This window comes from Bacillus rossius, chromosome 13 (genome assembly GCF_032445375.1).
Source record: "Bacillus rossius redtenbacheri isolate Brsri chromosome 13, Brsri_v3, whole genome shotgun sequence".
NCBI lineage: Eukaryota > Metazoa > Arthropoda > Insecta > Phasmatodea > Bacillidae > Bacillus > Bacillus rossius.
In genome coordinates, this window is record NC_086340.1 from 24,246,243 (window position 1) to 24,266,908 (window position 20,666).

General features: G+C 36.5%; 1 protein-coding gene across 1 annotated transcript; it reads right to left on the reverse strand.

The window, feature by feature from the left end:
* Nucleotides 1-3,384: 3,384 nt before the first annotated feature.
* Nucleotides 3,385-15,814, reverse strand: LOC134538384 (mucin-2-like). The gene is made up of 2 exons (XM_063379664.1): nt 15,679-15,814; nt 3,385-4,951 (listed from the first exon to the last, which is right to left on the reverse strand). Exons 1-2 carry the CDS (start codon nt 15,715-15,717, stop codon nt 3,605-3,607), a joined length of 1,386 nt encoding a protein of 461 aa, XP_063235734.1. The 5' UTR covers nt 15,718-15,814; the 3' UTR covers nt 3,385-3,604.
* Nucleotides 15,815-20,666: the final 4,852 nt, after the last annotated feature.

Sequence of the window (20,666 nt, forward strand, 5' to 3'; positions counted from 1 at the left end):
TTAAGTTCTTAAGGCACTGCTCGCTGGTATATTTTTAATGAATTTAGTTCATGCTATGCAAGTGGAAAATATATATAGCTCATATCACCCGGGTCTTCCCAAGATGACGTCGGACCGGGAGGAAAACTCTTCTAAGGGGGAAATCAGCTGGAGGTCCCGAAGATCATGCGGGGAGCAATTTGTCTCCCCAGAATTTTGGACCCTGTCTGAAACACAAGTCAAATTCAAAACGAATTAGACCTGCTTCCAGACAGTCATTCACAGTCGGCGCGAAAGGCCAACAAACGGGAATTTGGGGAAGAGAAAAAAAAAGGCCGGATTACTCACCAAACAGGATGTGGAATCAGGGCTCGCGAGGTGTCTCGCGCCGACATCAGGATGGCGCGCACCGAGATACCGCGGATGACACGGAAGCAACCAAATTTTAGGAAAATTTAAAAAAAAAAACTAATAAAATTTAACTATACATGACTTTTTCTAAATACTACATCTGACTGGCTACTGTACCACTGGGATCACATCCCTAAAGCAAGCTGACTACATTCTTGTGCACACGATTTCACCTTTGCCGCGAAAAGCCTCTTAGCACAGAGGACGCCGAGAAGACGTGGTAAGTAGCCGAGGTCAGAGAACTAAGTCCGGCGATGGTGGACACAGCGCCTAATTAAATCGGGCGGTCGGCTCTAGGAAAACGGAGGGGGAAGGTTCGGCCCAGGGCCGAAAACATGCGGAGGTGCCCGAGTGGTTGTAAGCACAACTTCAGTTATTCGCGCCGAAGAGCGACTGCTGCGGTCTGTACCGCCAGGTACAGGAAGCTGCAAAGAATCGACTTCTACAGTCCGCGAGAAGAAAGCATAGTGCCTTATGGCGCCGCGGCGCTGCTTTTTAGCGGCGTAAAGGGGAACTAACTGAGACGGTGAGCTGACTTGCCACCAGGTGTCACGAGGGTGTGCTCTGCACGCTGGCGACCAGGCCCGCGGTTACTTTTTCTGCCGCTAGATGTCGTGGACGTCTCTGTAGGACCAGGGAGAAGGTCCTTGAAGTAGGCCATCGTCTTGGCTAAGTTCACGTCAGGTCACTGCTCCTGGCATGATTTCTCAGAACTAAGGGGGAGAGGGGGGGAGAGGGGTGGGTGGACAGAGGAAGCCACTAAGCTGGGAACGGGGGTCCACTGGAGACCCGTTCATGACGAGACTCGCTATTCTCAGCAGGCCTGTAATAAGTAGCAGCTTGCAGCCCACAAGCTGCTCTATGCAATTTTAGTCATGCAGGGAATTAAAATTACAAACCCGGGACGTGACTGCAGGCGAGAGAAATTTCAACCGGGCTGCCCACGTCCACATTAGACTAGCAAAATATCAGATAGGCCCCTGAGAGGGGCTTCGGTCCACTGGCACAAAGTTTAAACACGTGGCGTACACCAGCCTAACAAAGAGTAAATCACCCCCTTAACAACCAGATAAATTAAAAAAATAAGATTTCCAAAAATGTTTTAAAATTATAGAAAAATTAAAAAAAAAGGTTTCGAAATGCCTAATTTCCGGCACAAATGTAACGTTTCTTCTGATATAAATAAAAAGCAGAGTAGATAATTACTTGCTAGAATTATTGTAAACGATTATGTTATTCAAAATCTCGCATGGTTATGTAATTTAACTGTTTAAACATATTTAATTTCCTTAATTAAAATTTTATTTTTGCGAGAAATATTAAAATGAAAATGTAAAAATAAAAAATATCCAAGCGGGTATCATACCCGAGCCGCAGACTATCAGTCAATGCTTGTTACTACTACACCACACAGCTCACTTAACAATTGAAGATAAAATAACTTTGAAATAATATCTTTGTTATATTAAAACTTTAACTGAGAATTGGGGCAAAGTAATCCAGATATTGCTATGTATTAAAACCTTACAGAGCTTCCAAATGAATAAAAAAAAAATAACTAAACTTTACCCGACGTTGAAAAAAAACTTTTTTTTATTTGTAATTTTCCTAAATTTTTGATGAAACACCCATTTTTATTCCAATGTTAATGATGGGTTCAACTACTACTAGCGCCGTTAGTTCCTAGGCCGCCGCGAGCTTCATTACGCGGACGAGACACGCCAAGGCAAAGTACAGGAAGTTGCCAGACCGATCTATATGACCGTGGCCATATGTTCTTTTTCAATAAATTGTTTAAATTATTTTTGAATCCATAATGGCGTCAAACAAATTGGTTTTAGATTCAAAATAATGGCTGCAAGATTACAGGGTCAAAGTCATCCAAGATGGTGGCCATTACGTCACCAATTCAGTTATGACGAGATCACACCACAATACACTCTGAACCTACCAATTGACTTACATATATACACTTCTGCTCTGTTCTAAAAAAATATTTACAGGTCATATGTGCAATTAGGGAATGAAAGTATAGTTGTATAAATAAATAAAAAAAATTTCCGTTTGCTAAATTGAATACTGTTAACACCAAACGTTATTACGCACTTTCTTAATATTTGTTACAAAATGACAAGGGAATTTTACCTCAAAGTTTAACCCAACAGTGTTAATAATTTCACCAAGGAACATAAAGTAAATTAATTTCTTACTCTTGCCGTTCCTTGTTATGTAAATTAAGGAACTTGTTATACGACCTGGACAGGGAGACGAACCAACTTGGAAACACTGTTTTGTCTGTATTATTTCATGTTATTTATGTGATGCTATCCACCACACAGCAGCGCGTTTTATACTGAATGAGGTAGAAACAACCGTTGAGTTATTACTTACTATTGAGAGGTAGTGATAATAGTGATAATAATAATTATTATCATCTAAAGTATTTAAAATAAACTTTTATTTGTGTAATGTTTCATTTCCTTAAAACGAAATAGTTAATTTGTTATTCTATGAATTATTTCTTTACTTAAAAAGATGTGTTTGGAGGAAAGTAAAATGTTATAATTTTTTTTCCAGTAAGTATTTAGATTAAAATATCATTTATCTAATACCTATTTTTGTTTGTATTAATGTTTGTAAATTAGCAAATTATATGTTATAAATAATAATTTGCATAGCTTGCTAACAAACATATTATATTTATAAAAAAAGCTAAAATCGCGTTCTTAGTTGGATGTCGTCAATAAATAATAAACATCTACGTCTGATTTTGGTGATGCGAAATTTGTTAATGAATTACTTGTGTAGATAACAAAACTTTTATGTTTAGTGTTAAAATATTTATGCCTGGTTAATTTATGAATAGTTAACTAAAAATTAATAAATACCCGAACATATTGCGAAGTTTTGGAAGTAGAAAAAACGCCACAGTGATTTTGCTGTTTAAATAATGTAATGTGTATGTTAATTTGGACAAGCAATGAAAAAAGTATATTGTTTATGAAAACCTAACTTTATTAATTTTATTACATTGCAGTTACAAATTGTTTCACCGCATGCAGAGGAGAAAACAGAGGGCAAGTAACTCGGAAAAAGTTAGCAATAAGTTTGTAAATACATTATAACTGTCATATGAAATATTTGGAAAGGCAGTTATCACAAATAAAAATTTACATGTTAAAACATCCAAAAACAGCTACTTTGAAAATAAAATTTAATACTTTTGAATACAAGGTCCAAAAAGACAGTCTCTTATCACTTCATTGAAGTGGAAACCATATTCACAGCAGTGGTGATGCGCCAAACCGCCTTGAATTGGACACCAGTAGTACCCTATACAATTGTTTGGGTCGCCATAAGCACCTTTCCCGTCACAGTAAAATGCGGTACTGTTGCCTCCAGGAGTACATGTGCCCGAACCAGACCCCCCTGAGCTACCCCCTTCACAGCTGCACTCTCCAGGAGTAGTCGATGTAGGGGTGCTGGTTGTAGTCTTGGGTGTGGTGGTTATCGGTATGGGTGTGGTGGTTGTCGGCTTGGGCGTGGTGGTTGTCGGCTGGGGCATGGTGGTTGTCGGTATGGGTGTGGTGGTTGTCGGTATGGGTGTGGTGGTTGTCGGTATGGGTGTGGTGGTTGTCGGTATGGGTGTGGTGGTTGTCGGTATGGGTGTGGTGGTTGTCGGTATTGGTGTGGTGGTTGTCGGTATTGGTGTGGTGGTTGTCGGCTTGGGAGTCGTGGTTGTCGGCATGGGCGTGGTGGTTGTCGGCATGGGCGTGGTGGTTGTCGGTATGGGTGTGGTGGTTGTCGGCTTGGGAGTCGTGGTTGTCGGCTTGGGAGTCGTGGTTGTCGGCTTGGGAGTCGTGGTTGTCGGCTTGGGAGTCGTGGTTGTCGGCTTGGGAGTCGTGGTTGTCGGTTTGGGCGTCGTGGTTGTCGTGCTGTATGTGATAGCCTTGTCAACGCAAGATAACAACGTGGCGTCGAACTCTCCGCCGTGTGGGCACGTGTAGAGGACAGGGTACAGGTAGCCGTACTTGCCGTTCTTATTGCATATGTAGTAAATGTTGGGGTTTTCCTGTATCGGACCCATTGCGTTTTCCACCGTGCAGGTGGGGACGGGTGGCTTGGTGCACTTGGTGCCTTCCTTCGAGCAAGTCATCTGCAGTGGGTCGTACAGCCATCCTGCAGAGCACTGCTGGGTGCTCAGTGTGGGGTTCGTGTCGTAGCCGTAGCACTCGTGGTACGTGGCGCAGTTGTACGGGTCGGGGAAGACGCCCACCGAGGTGCACGTGAACTCGTACTCCGGCGGGTCGCACGTGTTGGTGAACGTGCTGGAGCAGGTGCCAGAGTACCGGTCGCAGTAGTAGTCCTGACCGGCGTCGCAGGTCTCCAGGGATATCTGCGTGATCGACGGAGCGCTCCCAAAGCACTGGTACACCGTCTTGCAGTCGAGGCTGCAGATGTAGCCTTCTGATGTGCAGTTCACATCCGTGGATGCTCTGAAGTTCCTCGGCTGACTAAACCACGAAGATGGCCAGAAGTTATATGCGTGGCATCCTGTGAGCTGCAGAACAGATACAATATTAACACACTTGCATTGCTTTGAAGAACATTTTTAAAACTCTAGTTCTTTATGTATGCATGGCAAATGATGATATGCAGGGTGAATGAGCTCTAAAATGGCGGGGATTATAGTGGCGAAACTGGATCACGAATCTCACGCCTCTTAGCCTCTACGCGCATGGCACCGAACTGTTGTGCAGCTAAGCGTAGATAACACACCTCTATAGAACATCTTAAGTTCATCGTACCAAATTATGGAATACCTATCCTACTAGCAAAGCTGTGTGTCGATTTGCTCACACCATGAAAAAAATAATACTGGAGTTAAAACTGCAGTAAATCTCATATGCTATTCGTAAACAGACATCTTAAGAAAATATTAAGCTTTTGTAAACAGTGTTCAACTCCCGGGTATTTAAAGCACATAGAATACCAATGCATTATGTTTGCGAGCCCATGTCAATGCGCCTAGTACCTACAGGATAACTCCCTCAAAATCCCCTTCATTTACAAATTGGTCTGATGTCACTTCAGTGAGTTGCAGCAGCCGCTTCACAGGACAGATAGCACTTGGGACATTCGTGTTCCACCCAGCATCAGGCAATCGTCACTAACCACATAGTGTGATCTTGTGCAGGGCTGCGGGTGAAAGTTTGGGTTTTCTTGCGAAGAGTAAAAGTTTGAAGCGCAAGCGAACCTTGTTAACGTGAGTTAAGCTGAGGTAGAAGTTCCTTGAGGTATCAGAATAGCAGTGTAAGAGCTGCTAGTTGAAGGAGATTTCTGTTCAAGTTCTAATAAGGTACATGAATCAGTTACCAGATGAATCCCGAATCATGCAGAATCTGGGCAGGCATTAAGCAGTGTGTCGAGACATTGCAGATAATCATAGCTAGATATTTACAGTAAGTAAGTCGTTTGTCAGGAACAGATACGCAGATTCTAAAGTCACTGTAACAAGAATAACATTTTGTTTAGAAATAAAATTTACCATCACATTTTTGGTACAGGGCAGAATATAAACAGGTGACAACAAACCCCTTTCCATGAAGCTGTATCATGTAAGTTTTCATCATGAGCAGTTCGTAAAAGGCCTTAGGTACAAGACAGGCTATGCACAGATGACAACAAGCCTGTTTCCATAAAGCCATACATCTGAAGCAGTTAACAAAATTTATTTGGTACAGGACTGGTGACAACAAGCCTATTTACATGAAGTTGTATCGTGTACATTTTCACCAGCAGCAGTTAGTAATAGATCTTTGGTACTGGACAGGTTATATGTATATAGGTGAAAACAAACCAATTTCCATGAAGATGTATCGGGTAAATTTTCACCAGCAGCCTTAAGTAAAACAATAATTGTTACAGGACAGGATATATACAGATGACAAGACTATTTCCATGAAGCTGTAAAATGTACCTTTTCATCAGCAGCAGTTAGCAAGAGCTTTTTTACAGGACATGATTATACATATGACACAAAGCCTATTTCCACGAAGCTGTACAATGTACCTTATCATCTGAAGCATTTAGCAAAAGACCTTTGGTACAAGACAGGTTTTATACTGGTGACTTAAAGCCTATTAACAGAAAGTTTTATCGTGGACATTTTCATCAGCAGTAGTGTGTTAGGTACATGACAGGATATAAACAGGTGACAAAAAGCTTATTTCCATGTATATGTTTCGTGTACCATTTTATCAGCAGAAGAATTTCAATTAGGATTTTTTATTTCAAGAGAAGCAAACGATCCTCCAGCTTTTTCTCTTATTTTTGTAGGTAAGAAATCTAAACAAAGGAGTAATTGAAATTTAGTCTTTATATGGACAGCCATTATCTGAATGCTTTGACAGTTCTAGATATTAACCACTTGCCGAATATCGTAGAACATAAAATAATTTGTGTCATTGTAAAAGTATATTTGTTGTTATTTGACTTGTGTATACCACTAAATGGGGTACATTGTGAGGAACATAAATATGTCTTACATTATTACCTATTTGAGTGAATAATTATTTCTACTTATTATATGGTATTATTAATGTACCAAATATGTTTCAGAAGTTTATAGATACTGTAGGGGAGAGTGGGGTACATTTCGCAGTGGGGTATAATGTTATATTGACTTTAATTTTAGTTGTTCTGCTTGTATAATAATTTAAACAGTTAGAAATAGTTTTAAAAACAAATGTTTCTTAGTTTTGTTTGCAAATATGCTGGTACATGTTTTGGTTTAGGACATTTTTTCTATGGTATCACAAGGTAGTACAAAATTTAACTTTTTCTAATAAATTTTATTCAAAGATCTTTTTATTTATTGGTGCTAAAAACTTTTTATAACTAAACTTTTAGAACTATTAGTTAAAGCACAACAGGTTATTATGAATACAAGATGTTAGGGTGCACATAATTTATGTAAATATCTGTAGAATGGGCCAGAGTCATCATGGTGTTGGTGGGGGTGCTTTCAGCATGCCGAAAGTACCCCATGTAGAATTTTTATTTCACGTAAATTATTACAGTTTAAAATTGTTCGTTTTATATAAGAAGAACCTAAATTAGAAATACTTGACAGGCAGGCATAAGTGAAGACAGCATAAAAAACCCATTACTGATATCTTCAACGACACTTAGGAGCATTATAAATGCAGCAGAAACCTATCATGTCAAATGCTAGACACACCAAAGCAAAATAAAGAAAATTCTTGGAAATATTTCCAAAGAAAATTTTGTAAAGAAATGACAACCGTGACTCAGAGCAAGACAGTGAAGAAAGTACTGAAGAATTTTGTAGTAAGTATGTTGAAAAACAAGTTTTTTCAACCAAGGAAGAACGGCTACTGGCTACATATCTACAGAACTGTGCAGATTTAAACTATGGATTTAGTTATAAGCATGTTCGGGAGCTTGCCTTTGAAAATGGTTCTAAGTTGAAAAAGCAGTGCCCAAGAACTAGAAAACTGATTAAAAGGTAGGGTTGGATTGACTCAGGGGATTTTTTACCCGACAAAAGAATTTATCACTGAGAAACCCTGAGAGCAGACTCTATCCCGAGCCTCAGGATTCAACAAGAAAGCAGTTGACAGTTTCTTTTCAAACTATTTAGAGAGTTGGAAAATGTACAATTTTCCTCCTAGTTAAATTTATAACTTAGATTAATGTGGGATTACAACAGTATTAAAACCCATTAAGATTGTCTCTGAAAAAGGTAAAAAGCAAATTGTAATAACTGCATCTGCTGAAAGGGGGAATCTGTAACTTTAAATGGAATTATGATTGCAACTGGTGGTTTTTATTTTTGCCACCAGTCTATGTTTATCCAAGACTTAGACATCCTGAAGACTTGCTCAAGGAAGAAAAAAAAATATTGGATTACAATATATTTGTTTCCCCAAGTCTTGAAACATATTGTGACATCAAAATAAAACGAAATGTTGCTTTTATTGGACAATCGTGAATATCATGTGATATTGGAGGGAATTAACTATTGTAGAGAAAATTGTATTGTTTTTGTATCGTTTCCACCTCACATCATGCACAGACTCCAACCATTGGATGTTGGAGTTTGTTCTCCATTCAAAACAAGTTGTTTGGATGCATTCCATGACCACATGCTCACAAATCCAGGGAGGAAGATCACAATTTAAGATATAGCTCGACTAACGAAGACAACATTGTTGACTGCAATCACTTCATCCAACATTGTAAATTCATTTGAGAAAACTGGTCTCTGGCCTGTGAATACACTGACATAGATTTCAAACCAAGCCAAATTAACATCAGTGGTTACTCTGTAGGTCCTCAGTCTGAGCTATCAATGTAATTGGCTAACTGTAGCAGTACCCAACAACAGCCAAAATGTAGTTACTCCCGAACAAATACAACTTTATTCTAGAGCTCCACAAACAATGACAAAAATACAAGACAAAATGCTGGAAAGTCAAGAGTGTTTATATATACACCCGAAAAAAAACCAGAATGGAGGAATTGGAGAGTAGAAGAAAGTCTAACAAGGAAAAACAGAAGCACCCTGTTAGTTACAAGAAAAAAAACTGTTTTATAAACCCAAAGTGGCAAAAAAAGATCTAACCTGTTCTACAACTCACTCTGAATCAAGTGAAGACATGAGTGATGAAGAATAACCTTTGAAAAGCTGGGATACAAGTGATAGGGTGGACGTATGTTACTTTCTTTTGGTGAAATTTGCAACAAAAAATAAATGTATTCATTAAAACGGCCGTGTTAAAAAAAATTGTTCAACCCTCTTGAGTTAAATCATGGTTCAGATTTTGCGGAAGGGTTCATCCAGCTACTTCAGATGTCCACAGATTCAAGATGAAAGTGAAGTGGACATTTGTGATGTTTTTACGAAACTACCGAAACCATAAACGAAAGGAACATCACATACATCTGATATGTTTAAGTTTCCTTTTAAATTTGAGCTGTTAGTGGTTTTATAAATATTATATATAAAAATTTAAATTATAACATATGTTTTAATGTTTTCTTGTTTTGTACCTATCAGTAATTTTATTTTAAGTAAACAGCTATTTAAAAGTGCAAAAAGTAATTAACATGATAAAGTGTCAAATGTACCTCATGCTGTTGACGAATTTGCTCCACTGGTGGAGTAGATACATCAATGTGTAGTAGTGTTACAAAATTAAAAATTAATAAATTTTAAGTCAATGTAAACAAAAGTCAACATATTCATGTTCAATAGAGATGCCCTAGCAAATAAATTAGGAAGTGATTTTGAATGTATTAAAATCTATCGAACAAAATGTACTCTTTTTCAAATGTGCCAAATGTTCCCCTCTCTCCCGTATTTATAGGTTGACCCCTTCCCAATGTATACACTTAAATTAGGTATGATGGTCTTCAGTATAGTTATTAAATATGTGGAACATCTTAGAGCAGTCTTCGAAATGTTGTATGAGGCTAATTTGATATTAACTAACGGGAAATGTTTTGCTGTGAGTAAAATTTGGTATCTTCGAAATGTAGTAGGTTGTTCAGGTATGAGTTCAGATCTGAAAATTTTTAGAAGCCATTTCAGAAGTATCAGTCATACTTATGTGAATAAGCTCTAGAGTTTTCTAGGCTTATGCAATTTCTAATATAGCTTCATTGATAGTTTTGATGTTGTCGCACAACACTCATTAGTTTGTTCAAGAAAGGCCCAAAAATTTGTTTGTACTTCTGAGTGTGAACAGTCTCATCTTGTGTTGAATAAAGTGTTGTCACATCGGGCTTCAGTAAGACATTCATAGTAGCCACTGATAAAAGCCCGTTTTATATTGGCAGTGTCATATCCCAGATTTCAAATGGAGAAGAACATCGTGTTGCATATTCTACAAGATAACTTATATTAGGCAAAAATCATCCATTAACTTACCTAGAAGGAACTTTAAGTTGTTGTATGGAGTATAAGATAATTTCGCTTTTATCTAGTTGTAAAAGACTCCAACGTAGTTGCCTATAATGCGATAGAGAACACGGTAATGCAGATGGTGATTATGAATAGAAGGTTACATAACCTCGAAACTAGCTTAGAAGAAGGTCTACATACCAAGCAACAGATTGATTCAGAGTGTCAACTATTCAGACGGCAGCCAAAATTCCTTGAGGAAAATGGTCACTTGTTCCGAGAGATTCGTCTACATTAGGTGTTCGCAGTATCTAAATACCAGCAAAATAAATGATTTAAAGAATACTGTGATTCTGTTTAAGGTGGTCATCTAATTAAAACAAAATCGTAAAGTCGCTGAAAGATATTGGTGGGAACACCATAAGGAAGCAGTAGACAACTATGTTGAGAACAGTGTGTCTTAACTGCCGTACTACAAAATGAACATTTCCTGTACTAGTACAATTACATTAAACAGGAAGAGCCTTTGAGTTTAGGTCGACTCTGTAGTTACTCTGCTGAAAACAACAGCGCTACAAGTGTGTACACAGGGGTCTCGGGTTGAAGTCATGGCACGTCAATCAGCATTGGGTTACGAGCTTGGAATGAAACGATCGTTTGTTTGATTGACTGAATGTGACTGCGTGACTGAATGAAACACGGGAGTTTGGGTTTAAATTTTTTTGGCGCTACTTCCAGTCTCCCTAAGAACCTGCGGTGGCCCATGTGCTAGTTATCAGTTTGCTCCAAGGCTCGGGCAAACTAGAATCCAAAAATAAATTTTGTTTTGGACTCTACACAAGGTAATGAAACGCACTAAAAAAATTTAATGTTTTATTTACCCTCCCATCTTTTTTATCGCCAGTTTGAAATCCTAAAATATAAAACAAATTAAGATCTATAAGTTAACTTTTTAAATATCAGCAGCAAAATTTGTGTGTCAACATTAAATGGTTTTGTTGAGGCTACAAGAAATTTGTCACCACAAAATATTTTGTGGGGTATATAGGCCTATTGGCAAACATTTTGTTATTCAACAAATGGCCGAATAGCAAAAACTTACAAAATTTCAAAAGAAACAAAAACAAAAAGACATAGAACTTGTGCCAACAGAAATCCTAGCGGTTGTCATAGATTCATCGAAGTAACTGTTCCACTCATCATAATCACACGAAGGCACCCACTGCACACAAGGATGAGGACTCTGAATACTTGTAGGTAAGTAAGCAATGAAGAAGACCAATGGCGACCCAGAATCGGTGATAGCCGTAAACACAAAATCGGATAATATAAACAAAACAGAAAAATAACAGTATAGACAAGACGAAACATACAAAAGGGAGGTTGACATAAGAGAGAACACAATTCGCTGTTTCCGATACTGTCCTCTAGTTCAGATGTCACACAAAATGCAGCAAACTATCGCAGTGGACTTTAGAGTTGAAAAACAGGAATTTCATATCCTATGAATTTCTTCGTAGTGCACAGTTAGTAGGATTATTTTACATTACTATTGTAATTGAATTTTAGATGTAAAATTCTTTTTCTGTGGTGTGTTCTTGGATCATTTCCTGTATGACTTCATGAAATTAACATGTTTCCCCAAAAATATTTTATATGGCCCATATTTTATCGGTTGTCTATACAAGACCCACAGTGATTAAGTATAATCTACTTTTATGTAGACATAATTGTTTTTTTGGCGTTTTTTCCCTTCAGAACAAAACAATGCAGCAATGCGAATCTTAATGTTTTAGACTTTGGAATCTCTATTACCGGAAATATGACCTCACATTAAAGTTATTGGATATAGATTATTTTTTGGGGAATGGTATTTTCAAGTCTTTGAAATGGTAAACGTTAATCACTTTAACAATAAACGGATGATAAGAGAGATTATGATTTGTTGCAATATCCTGTTGAAATGATAAACGTTTAATCACTTTAACAATAAACGGATGATAAGAGATATTATGATTTGTTGCAATATCCTGTTGATGACTAGCGTTTTATATTCAAAGTGAATATTTCTTAAACATATTGTTTTACAGTAAACGAATTTATATCTAAATCTGAAACAAATCTTTTTTTCATCTATTACTGTAAAGTCTCAATTTAAGAATGTAAATTGAATACTGTCCTGATTTTGACTGGTGTGTTACAGAAAAATAACTAGATATGAGAAGAAATTTTGTCCTGAAAGGACATTCTTTTCACAAGCAACATAGTAGAAAAAATACTCCTACGTTTAAGAAATTTAACCTAGCTGAACATAGAATATAAACATAGTTTCCTAGTTATCTCTTATCTATTTAGATGGTGGATCAAACTGAACAAAAAATTGTGTGGATACCATTGTTTTAAGGATATATATTACATACCAGCCGGGCTGGACATTCCAAACGGTGGGGGGAAAAGGGCACGTGTAACTCAGTACACGTGATAGAAGTGAAAATTCCTTGGCAATTCAAACCAAGACTTGTAGGTAAATTCTTACGGGTAAAACCAAAGAGAGAAATAAAAATTTCTATGTAACTGTGCGTGTTACTGTTTCTTAAAAAAAATTCTGCCATTTGGAACACGCCAAATCTCTGAACGAAATATAAAAAAAACATAACAGGTAGCGCTATCTATGCGGGAAATGCAGGACGTGTCTCAACAGCGCTCTCTACGCTGCTGATTGAACAACGAGGAACGCGAGCGCGCTGGTAGCAAAAATAAAATTCAAGGCATTCACAGCTGACTTCATAGGATACATGTATCTATTTTCTGAAACCAGCCCATGCACACACTTTGTCTTATTTTTTTGTTCATCTCTCTCTCTCTCTCTCTCTCTCGGTTCACAAAAAGGAGTTTAACGGAAACGAGCCCAGCAACGTATATAGCACAGTGCTCTTCTGGTATATCTTTGGCCAAGTACGTTTTCTCTGTCCTTTTCGCGTCAGAAATGTTTCACAAAAAAATTGGTTGTCTGTAAAGTCGGTTTACGGACGATAGTTTAACGTGACAACGTCATAACAAAACATTGATGAAATGATTGCATATTTTTATGAATAAAATTGAATCATTTTTATTTTAATAATAAAAGAATAAATACTTGAAATTATACTAGTAATCAGATTCTTAAAATGCAAGAATAATTAACCTTTTTGGCCGAAATTGTTGTTGTAATAAGCAATGAAAACCACATTAACTTTTCACTTCACTTTATAAAGTGAAGTGATTCAATTTTATTCATAAAAGTATTCAATCATTTCATCAATGTTTTGTTATGACGTTGTCACCTTAAACTATCGTCCGTAAACTGACTTTACAGACAACCAATTTTTTTAGCTGTGTAACTAATAATTTGTCGCTGGTTTAATGCTTTTCACGTTTTATTTTGACAAGTTAATTATTTTCACGAAATTATTAACTGTTTAACTAAATGACACATCATATTATCCCACGATTAGTAAATTTATTAAATCTAAGAATATGCTATTTAAAAATAAGTGCCGTGCGTGGAATATTAATTGCTTCATTTCAGTAAGGTAAAAATGTAAAGATTTACCGTGAGGTAGGTTCGTGCCGTTTAGTTTTCGCGTCGCGGAGCGGTGGACATGCTGTCATTTTTCATTCATTCGACAGCAGAACATTATCAATGCCTATGAACACATTGCAGTATCTCTATGTAGCCTATTTGCAGAATCTGTTGCACTATATGTGACTGATAAAGTAGCTAATATTTGCATAAGTACAAAATCAGTATATTAGAATGCATGATTACATCTAACCTATACATATTATTAAATTAAATCTAATATAATCAATAATCTCTTTGATATTAACAAAACAAATTTTCTTTAAGGTGTGAGTATTTCATCATTCCATAATATGTATTGTTATTTAATCAATATTGATTGATCAATAATTAATAATATCATGATGATATATTTTGGAGTGAGTAGTTTTGTTCATGTTTGGTTAGAAAATTACTTTCTCTCTTTCTCTTCCTCTGCCATTTTACCTCTTACGTTATAATTACGAGCCGAGGTGTGAATAGCCAGTGAAGTTTCACTTCTATCTCACGTACTTAGTTACACGCGACCTTTTATTAATTTTAGAAAATTGTTTACTTGTTCTCTCTCTCTCTCTCTCTCTCTCTCTCTCTCTCTCTCTCTCTCTCTCTCTATACTTACGAGTCGAGGTTTTAATTTCAAAAGAAGTTTCACTTAAATCATGTGTACTGAGTTCCCCGCGCTCTTTTTCACCATATTTTCTAATAATATGAAATCATTTCACGTAATTTTTTCCGAAGAACAAACATTGAAAATTTAATGAAACAATTTTTGTTGCCCTAATTCGACTGTAAAAACATGAGTGTTTGTTAAAATCGAGAGGCCTGTTTGAATCTGTAAACCTTACGAACCAATCCATGATAAGTTTCCGATTGTAATAGACCTTACAGTTGATATACGTAAGCTTAAAACGAAATAGCATAAGATGCTCGATGAGTGACTTATTTTTTAACTCTTTAACTCTCCGTGTCCGTGTATTTTAAGGCAATTGGTTTTGTTTTATTAAATTAAAGGCATCATAAAAGCACATTAGATACGAAATGTGTATGTGAGAAAAATATAGGGCAGGAGTCACGGTTAATCTAAATTAAACCAATAAGTCATTCAAATTTGTCGTCTAACGAGTTGAACACCTTACATGTGGATGTGTATACTTTATTAACGTTTGTGTATCCTGACAAAGATCTCCTAACTAAATACTGAGACCTACTGCTGGAGTTTGCTGTTAACAAATTTTGAAATGCTTCAAAGCTTAAATACTCAGTTATCGCGTGGTTGAAATACTAAAAGTTCTACGCAATTTAGTAAAATCAGTTGATTCTTTTTATAACTAGCAAGTAAAAATTACAAACAATTATCCATGCGTGTAAATTACACTGGCTTTCTTATATTGAGGATCTCGTTTTGAATTGTGGGTAGAAAAAGAATGTGCTATTTTTATAAGCAAATAGTTAAATAAACTAGCCGCCCGGTATTTAGAAGGGTTAGAACCCACCATACTGGATTTATATATTTTCTTGCTATAATTTGAGTTTATAGTTATTGTCTTGGGAGAAACTACATCTGTCACTATTATTTCAACAGTTCCAGGAGATTGACATCAGCAAGTACAAGAAAAACTAGTTTCATTGTCTTTTAAGCTGTGGCTTAAATTTAAGAATAATCATAATGGGCAAAACACCTGTTTATAGCCGGAGCAATAATGAGCTCAGTTAATAAATTTACATTTAATTTAAATCACTTATCTATTGTACGTACCATAAAAATTAAAATGGAGAATTTCACACGTAGAGCCATGATTGAATAGAATATGACCTCTGTTTCTCCTCTGCAAGTGGTCTTTGATGTTATCTACTGACTTCACTCTTGATGTATGGCTACCAACACTGGGAAATACTCTTCGAGAAGCTATATACTTCTCTACTGATTACGTTATCTTAATAAGCAAAAAAAAAAATACGTTCACGTGGTGTGAAATGGTATCGTTCTAGTAGTATTGGCTAATTTATTGTACATTCTTAAAATTTACAGAAAGTAAAGAAGAAAATCATATTTAATACATATAATATCATCATACATAATGAAACATGTATACTAAAAGAAAAAAAAACACTTTTAATTACTAAACATAGACTAAGGTGAACAATTTGATAAAAATTTTTAATAAGAAAATGACGAACACATTAGCATAATTTTTCAATAAAGTTTAAGTTTGTTAAGTTAAGCTTGATTTGTTGGTGTATTTTTATTTCCATTTGAAAATGTTCAAATCGTTTTTTCTTTTAAAGAATTTTTATTTGTAATCACAAAGTAACTATATTGTTACGAACGTGAGCAAGGCCGCGACACGTGCAGGTGCACAGCTGGCTGAAATCACGCTTATAAACTGGTAATAAGTCATGAAAAGAAACTGTTCACGCACATTCATTGACAAGAATTCATACTATAACTGTAAATTGAACTTGATAAAGACGTTAATAATAACACACAGCTTTTAACCACTATAGCTACTGCTGGCAATTGACCAAAGCTTCCTTATTTGCATTGTTCACAATATACTTTAATACTTTTAACACAATATTACGCTCCCTCTCCAGTAGCCTATCAATGTAGTGTATTTTTCGGTGATCCACCTTCCGTACATTACATTTACGCAATTCACATAACGGCAGAAAAAAAATCACACGTGTGAACAAATAACCCTTCAAAATTGTAACTGTAACGAGCCACCAGATACAAAACGTCGCTCGGTCGCAGTATTGCGATCTCGTGGCCTGCAGCAGTAGAGACGTTTTTTTTTCAAAGTATTTTTTAATGATCAACAGTTTTTGGCTGAACAAGATGCTACCAAAGCTGACGCTATTGTAATTAGATTGCGCGATGCCTTAAATAATGTATTGCCGCATGAAAATTAAGTGTGGAGACACAAAATATATTTTAGAAGCACAAAAGAAGAAAATAATGGCAAATCAAGTAAAACAGTGTTAAAAAGGATTAGCTTTTTTATTTAAATAAGTGAGCATGAGACCCTGCTGCCAAAGGTTTATGCTTTATTAAGGCCTAGAAATTAACGAAAGAAAAAATAATAATTCGATGCAACTGTTTATCATTAAAATTTTATAAATTATTAGAGCAAAGAAAAGTAGGTATTGTTACAAGTGGTGTGAACTACGGCAGGAATTGATTGTACTTTTTAATCTGCTATCATGAATATTCCATCTATATATTTTGACAAACAGTTAATTAAATTAATACAATTTTTGTATGTTTGTACATTTACATATTTTTCTTTAATGAATTACGTTATGCATAGAAAGGGTTTTCATTAGCTAAAATGATTGAACTTACGTGTTATCTCTTATTTTATCTTTTAAATTTGCTTTCTGGTATAAAATGTACGAGGTAATTATTACAGGAAAGGTATTATAAAGTGTGCTGGATCGGTTTCTTTGTATGACTATAACGAAACTTGTCTAGTTCTGGGGTTTAGGCTATGCAAGCAGCAAACATTTAAATTAATTTAAAATGTGTGCTGAATTTGCAGAAAACGTTTTTGTAAGTGTCCTAGCAAAACTAAGACGACACTTAAATGTTCTGTTGCAGAGCACCTATCATTTAAATTTCTTCCAAACATGTGCGAAATTTGTAAGGAAACGTTGCTGTTTGCATACTAGGCTATACAAATTAAGCTGGAAAAAAATTCCGACGTGTTTATACTTTGTATACGCATACACAGTAAAAATAATCGTTTTCTTTTACAAAAAGTGTTTGAAATTCTAGTTCCAAAAGACAGTTAAACATATTAGATTTTAGAACTCACTTCCGTAGAATATTGTTACGACCTATATGTGGGGAGAACTGGGTTCGTAAGGGATAGCCCAATTAAGTTTTATTACAGTTCTATTAATTACTAATATTTACATTACCTATAAATAATGGTACTTCAAAATGCATTATCATAAATCACTAGCACTTAAAAATGTTTATTCGCAAGTCACTCAATGTCTGTCAAGTTCCACACTTCGCACTCCGTACTGAGTTAAGACTCAACAATGGTTCGCCCCTTACCTCGCGCCTGTCCCCCACCCCCCACACACACAGTCTCGCGCCACTCAGTCGCCGCACTCTCTCGATCCCGTCGCTCCGCGTCGCGCTATTCTCGAGGGGGGTCTCTCACCCTCTTCGCCGATGTAGCACTTCCCTTCACTCGCACAACCCTCCGAACTCTCGGAACTCGATCGGAACTCCCGTGGAGGCCCCGGTGTCGATGCTTATATACCTGCGGCGTCCTTTTCGAACCGACGAGAGCAGCTGTGACGAGTCGCGTCATCCTGGGCCGACCCGATGCCCCGAAACATCGGGAAAGGCGGTGTTTATTCGCGTCGCTCCGCGCGGCGGCCTCTGTAAGCCCGACATTCCCAGGCCCCCTGAAGGTGATAATATCCCTAGGCGGGACGATGCGCGGGGAGCAGAGGCGTGGGGAGGGGTAGCGAGGACCCTTGTAATCCGGCCAGGTACGCATGGCATGCGCATGCCTTACGTCAATGGACGGCGCATGACGTCATTGACCAAGCGTGGCCGCCAGCCAGCTCCAAACCTGGCGCGCATCACGGTCTTGTTATAGGATGTGACCTTGTGTTTGGTAACGAGACGTTCAATGTTTAAATTCTACATTGGAAATTTTTTTTAAGTACATTGAGAAAACACATAACCTTACCTGTTGTTACCATGTGGACATAACATCTTGTGAGATCACAAGTTACGGACAGGCTACTGCTGGGTGCAGGCAAACTCCAAACAAAAATTCAGATGGTTCCTTCCAAAACAGTTTAAAATTCAGGGGTACCAACAGATCTTAGTATCGCCTGTGTATAGATTGTTTGGACTACAAAGAAGAACCTTCTAGAACATTCTGTAATAGGCTCCGACCTTCTGTTCCTTCCCAGACAAGTGAGAGGCATAGGTGTGAAAGGATGGGGTTGGGGGGGGGGGAGAGAAATTTAGTGTATATAAGCTGGGGATTTGGACAGTTAGTTATGGAGCAGCATGACCTTCATTATTAGACTCGCCATGGATCGTTTATAGTTTACATCGCATACATAAATATATATCTATATTTATATATATTTTATATATGCACACAGAGAGAGAGGGAGAGAGAGAGGGAGAGAGAGAGGGAGAGAGAGAGGGAGAGAGAGAGGGAGAGAGATAGGGAGAGAGAATAACCCGGAACCTTGCAGGTTATTGGAGACCTATGTATTGATGTTGGTATTTTCAGTAATGGCCAGTAAAATATTTTCTAAGTGTAGTTTGTAATGTTTGTTGTATTCTTGTTGGATTGTGGCATTTTTCTTAAGTTGTTTGTACGATGCACCTTGTTGAGTTAGTGTTTGAATTGGGGCGCTCGTGGTGCCAGATTCAGTGCTTTCTACTGTTGGCGGCCATATTTGATTTGATTTGATTTTTTTTTTCATTCAATGGACCATACATAATGGTATAGAATATGTCAAAATAAAATTACAAATAAACATAAATACATAAACAGGTACAAGAACAGTATTAAAAGCATTACAAAATTAAAATAATATAATATAACAGCTACACTTCCATGAATAAGCACCTATTTAGATAATATTATATATAAAAGAAAAGTAATACATAAAAAATTACGAAGCTACCTCCTTTTCATAATCATCTATATTATAAAAAGCCTTATGTGATAAATAAAGAAAAAAATCCTTTTGAAATAAATTATATTGGTCCATATTTTTTTAGAACTAATGGTAATTTATTGAATAATCTAATACCAACATTTCTAACTGACTGTAAAGTTTTTTCTTATGAACCCTTTGGAGATGAAAATCTGCATTAATTCGCGTGAAATGCTCATGAATATTATTATTTTTTATACAAATTAATTTGTTTGTATGAATAAACAATAATACTTTGTAAATATAAATACAGGGCACAGTAAGAAGACCTAAGGATTTATAAATGTCAATACAACTGTCCAAACGTTTCATGTGGAGTATACTTCTGATTATTATTTTTTGTATAATAAAAACTGATTGTAGATGATGTCTATTACTCCCCCAATACATAATTCCATAGCTGATTAAAGAATAAACATAGCCAAAGTACGCAGACCATAGGCATTGTTTGGTAGTTATATGAGAAAGTACTTTAAACATATAACACATACTGTTTAATTTATTTAGCAAACCAAACGTATGTTTGTCCCATGATAAATATTCATCAATCTCAAGTCCAAGGAATCGTGAATGTGCCACAAAATTTAAGTTAGTATTTTTTAACAGAGTATTTGGTTTATTTGATTTTAATTTAGGGGGAAAAAATAAAATTTGTTTTACCATAATTCAGTAGCAGTTTATTATTTGTAAACCAAGAGTTTAATGTATGTAGTGTATTCATAACCAGAGCATCAAGTTCAGAAGCTGGATTGGCTTCAACCAGTACATTAGTATCATCTGCAAAAGAAATAATATGAATATCGGTAAAATGATAACTTAGATCATTTACATAGACCAGAAAAAGAAGTGACCCTAAAACACTACCTTTAGGAACTCCTACATTTATAAGTTTAGGTAGGGAATTATAAGACTCTAATATATTGTTACTATTGACACTAGTATTTGGAACTATCTGCATTCTGTTTGTGAGATAAGACTTCAACAATTTATTGACTACACCTCTAATTCCCAAATTATATAATTTATCAATAAGTA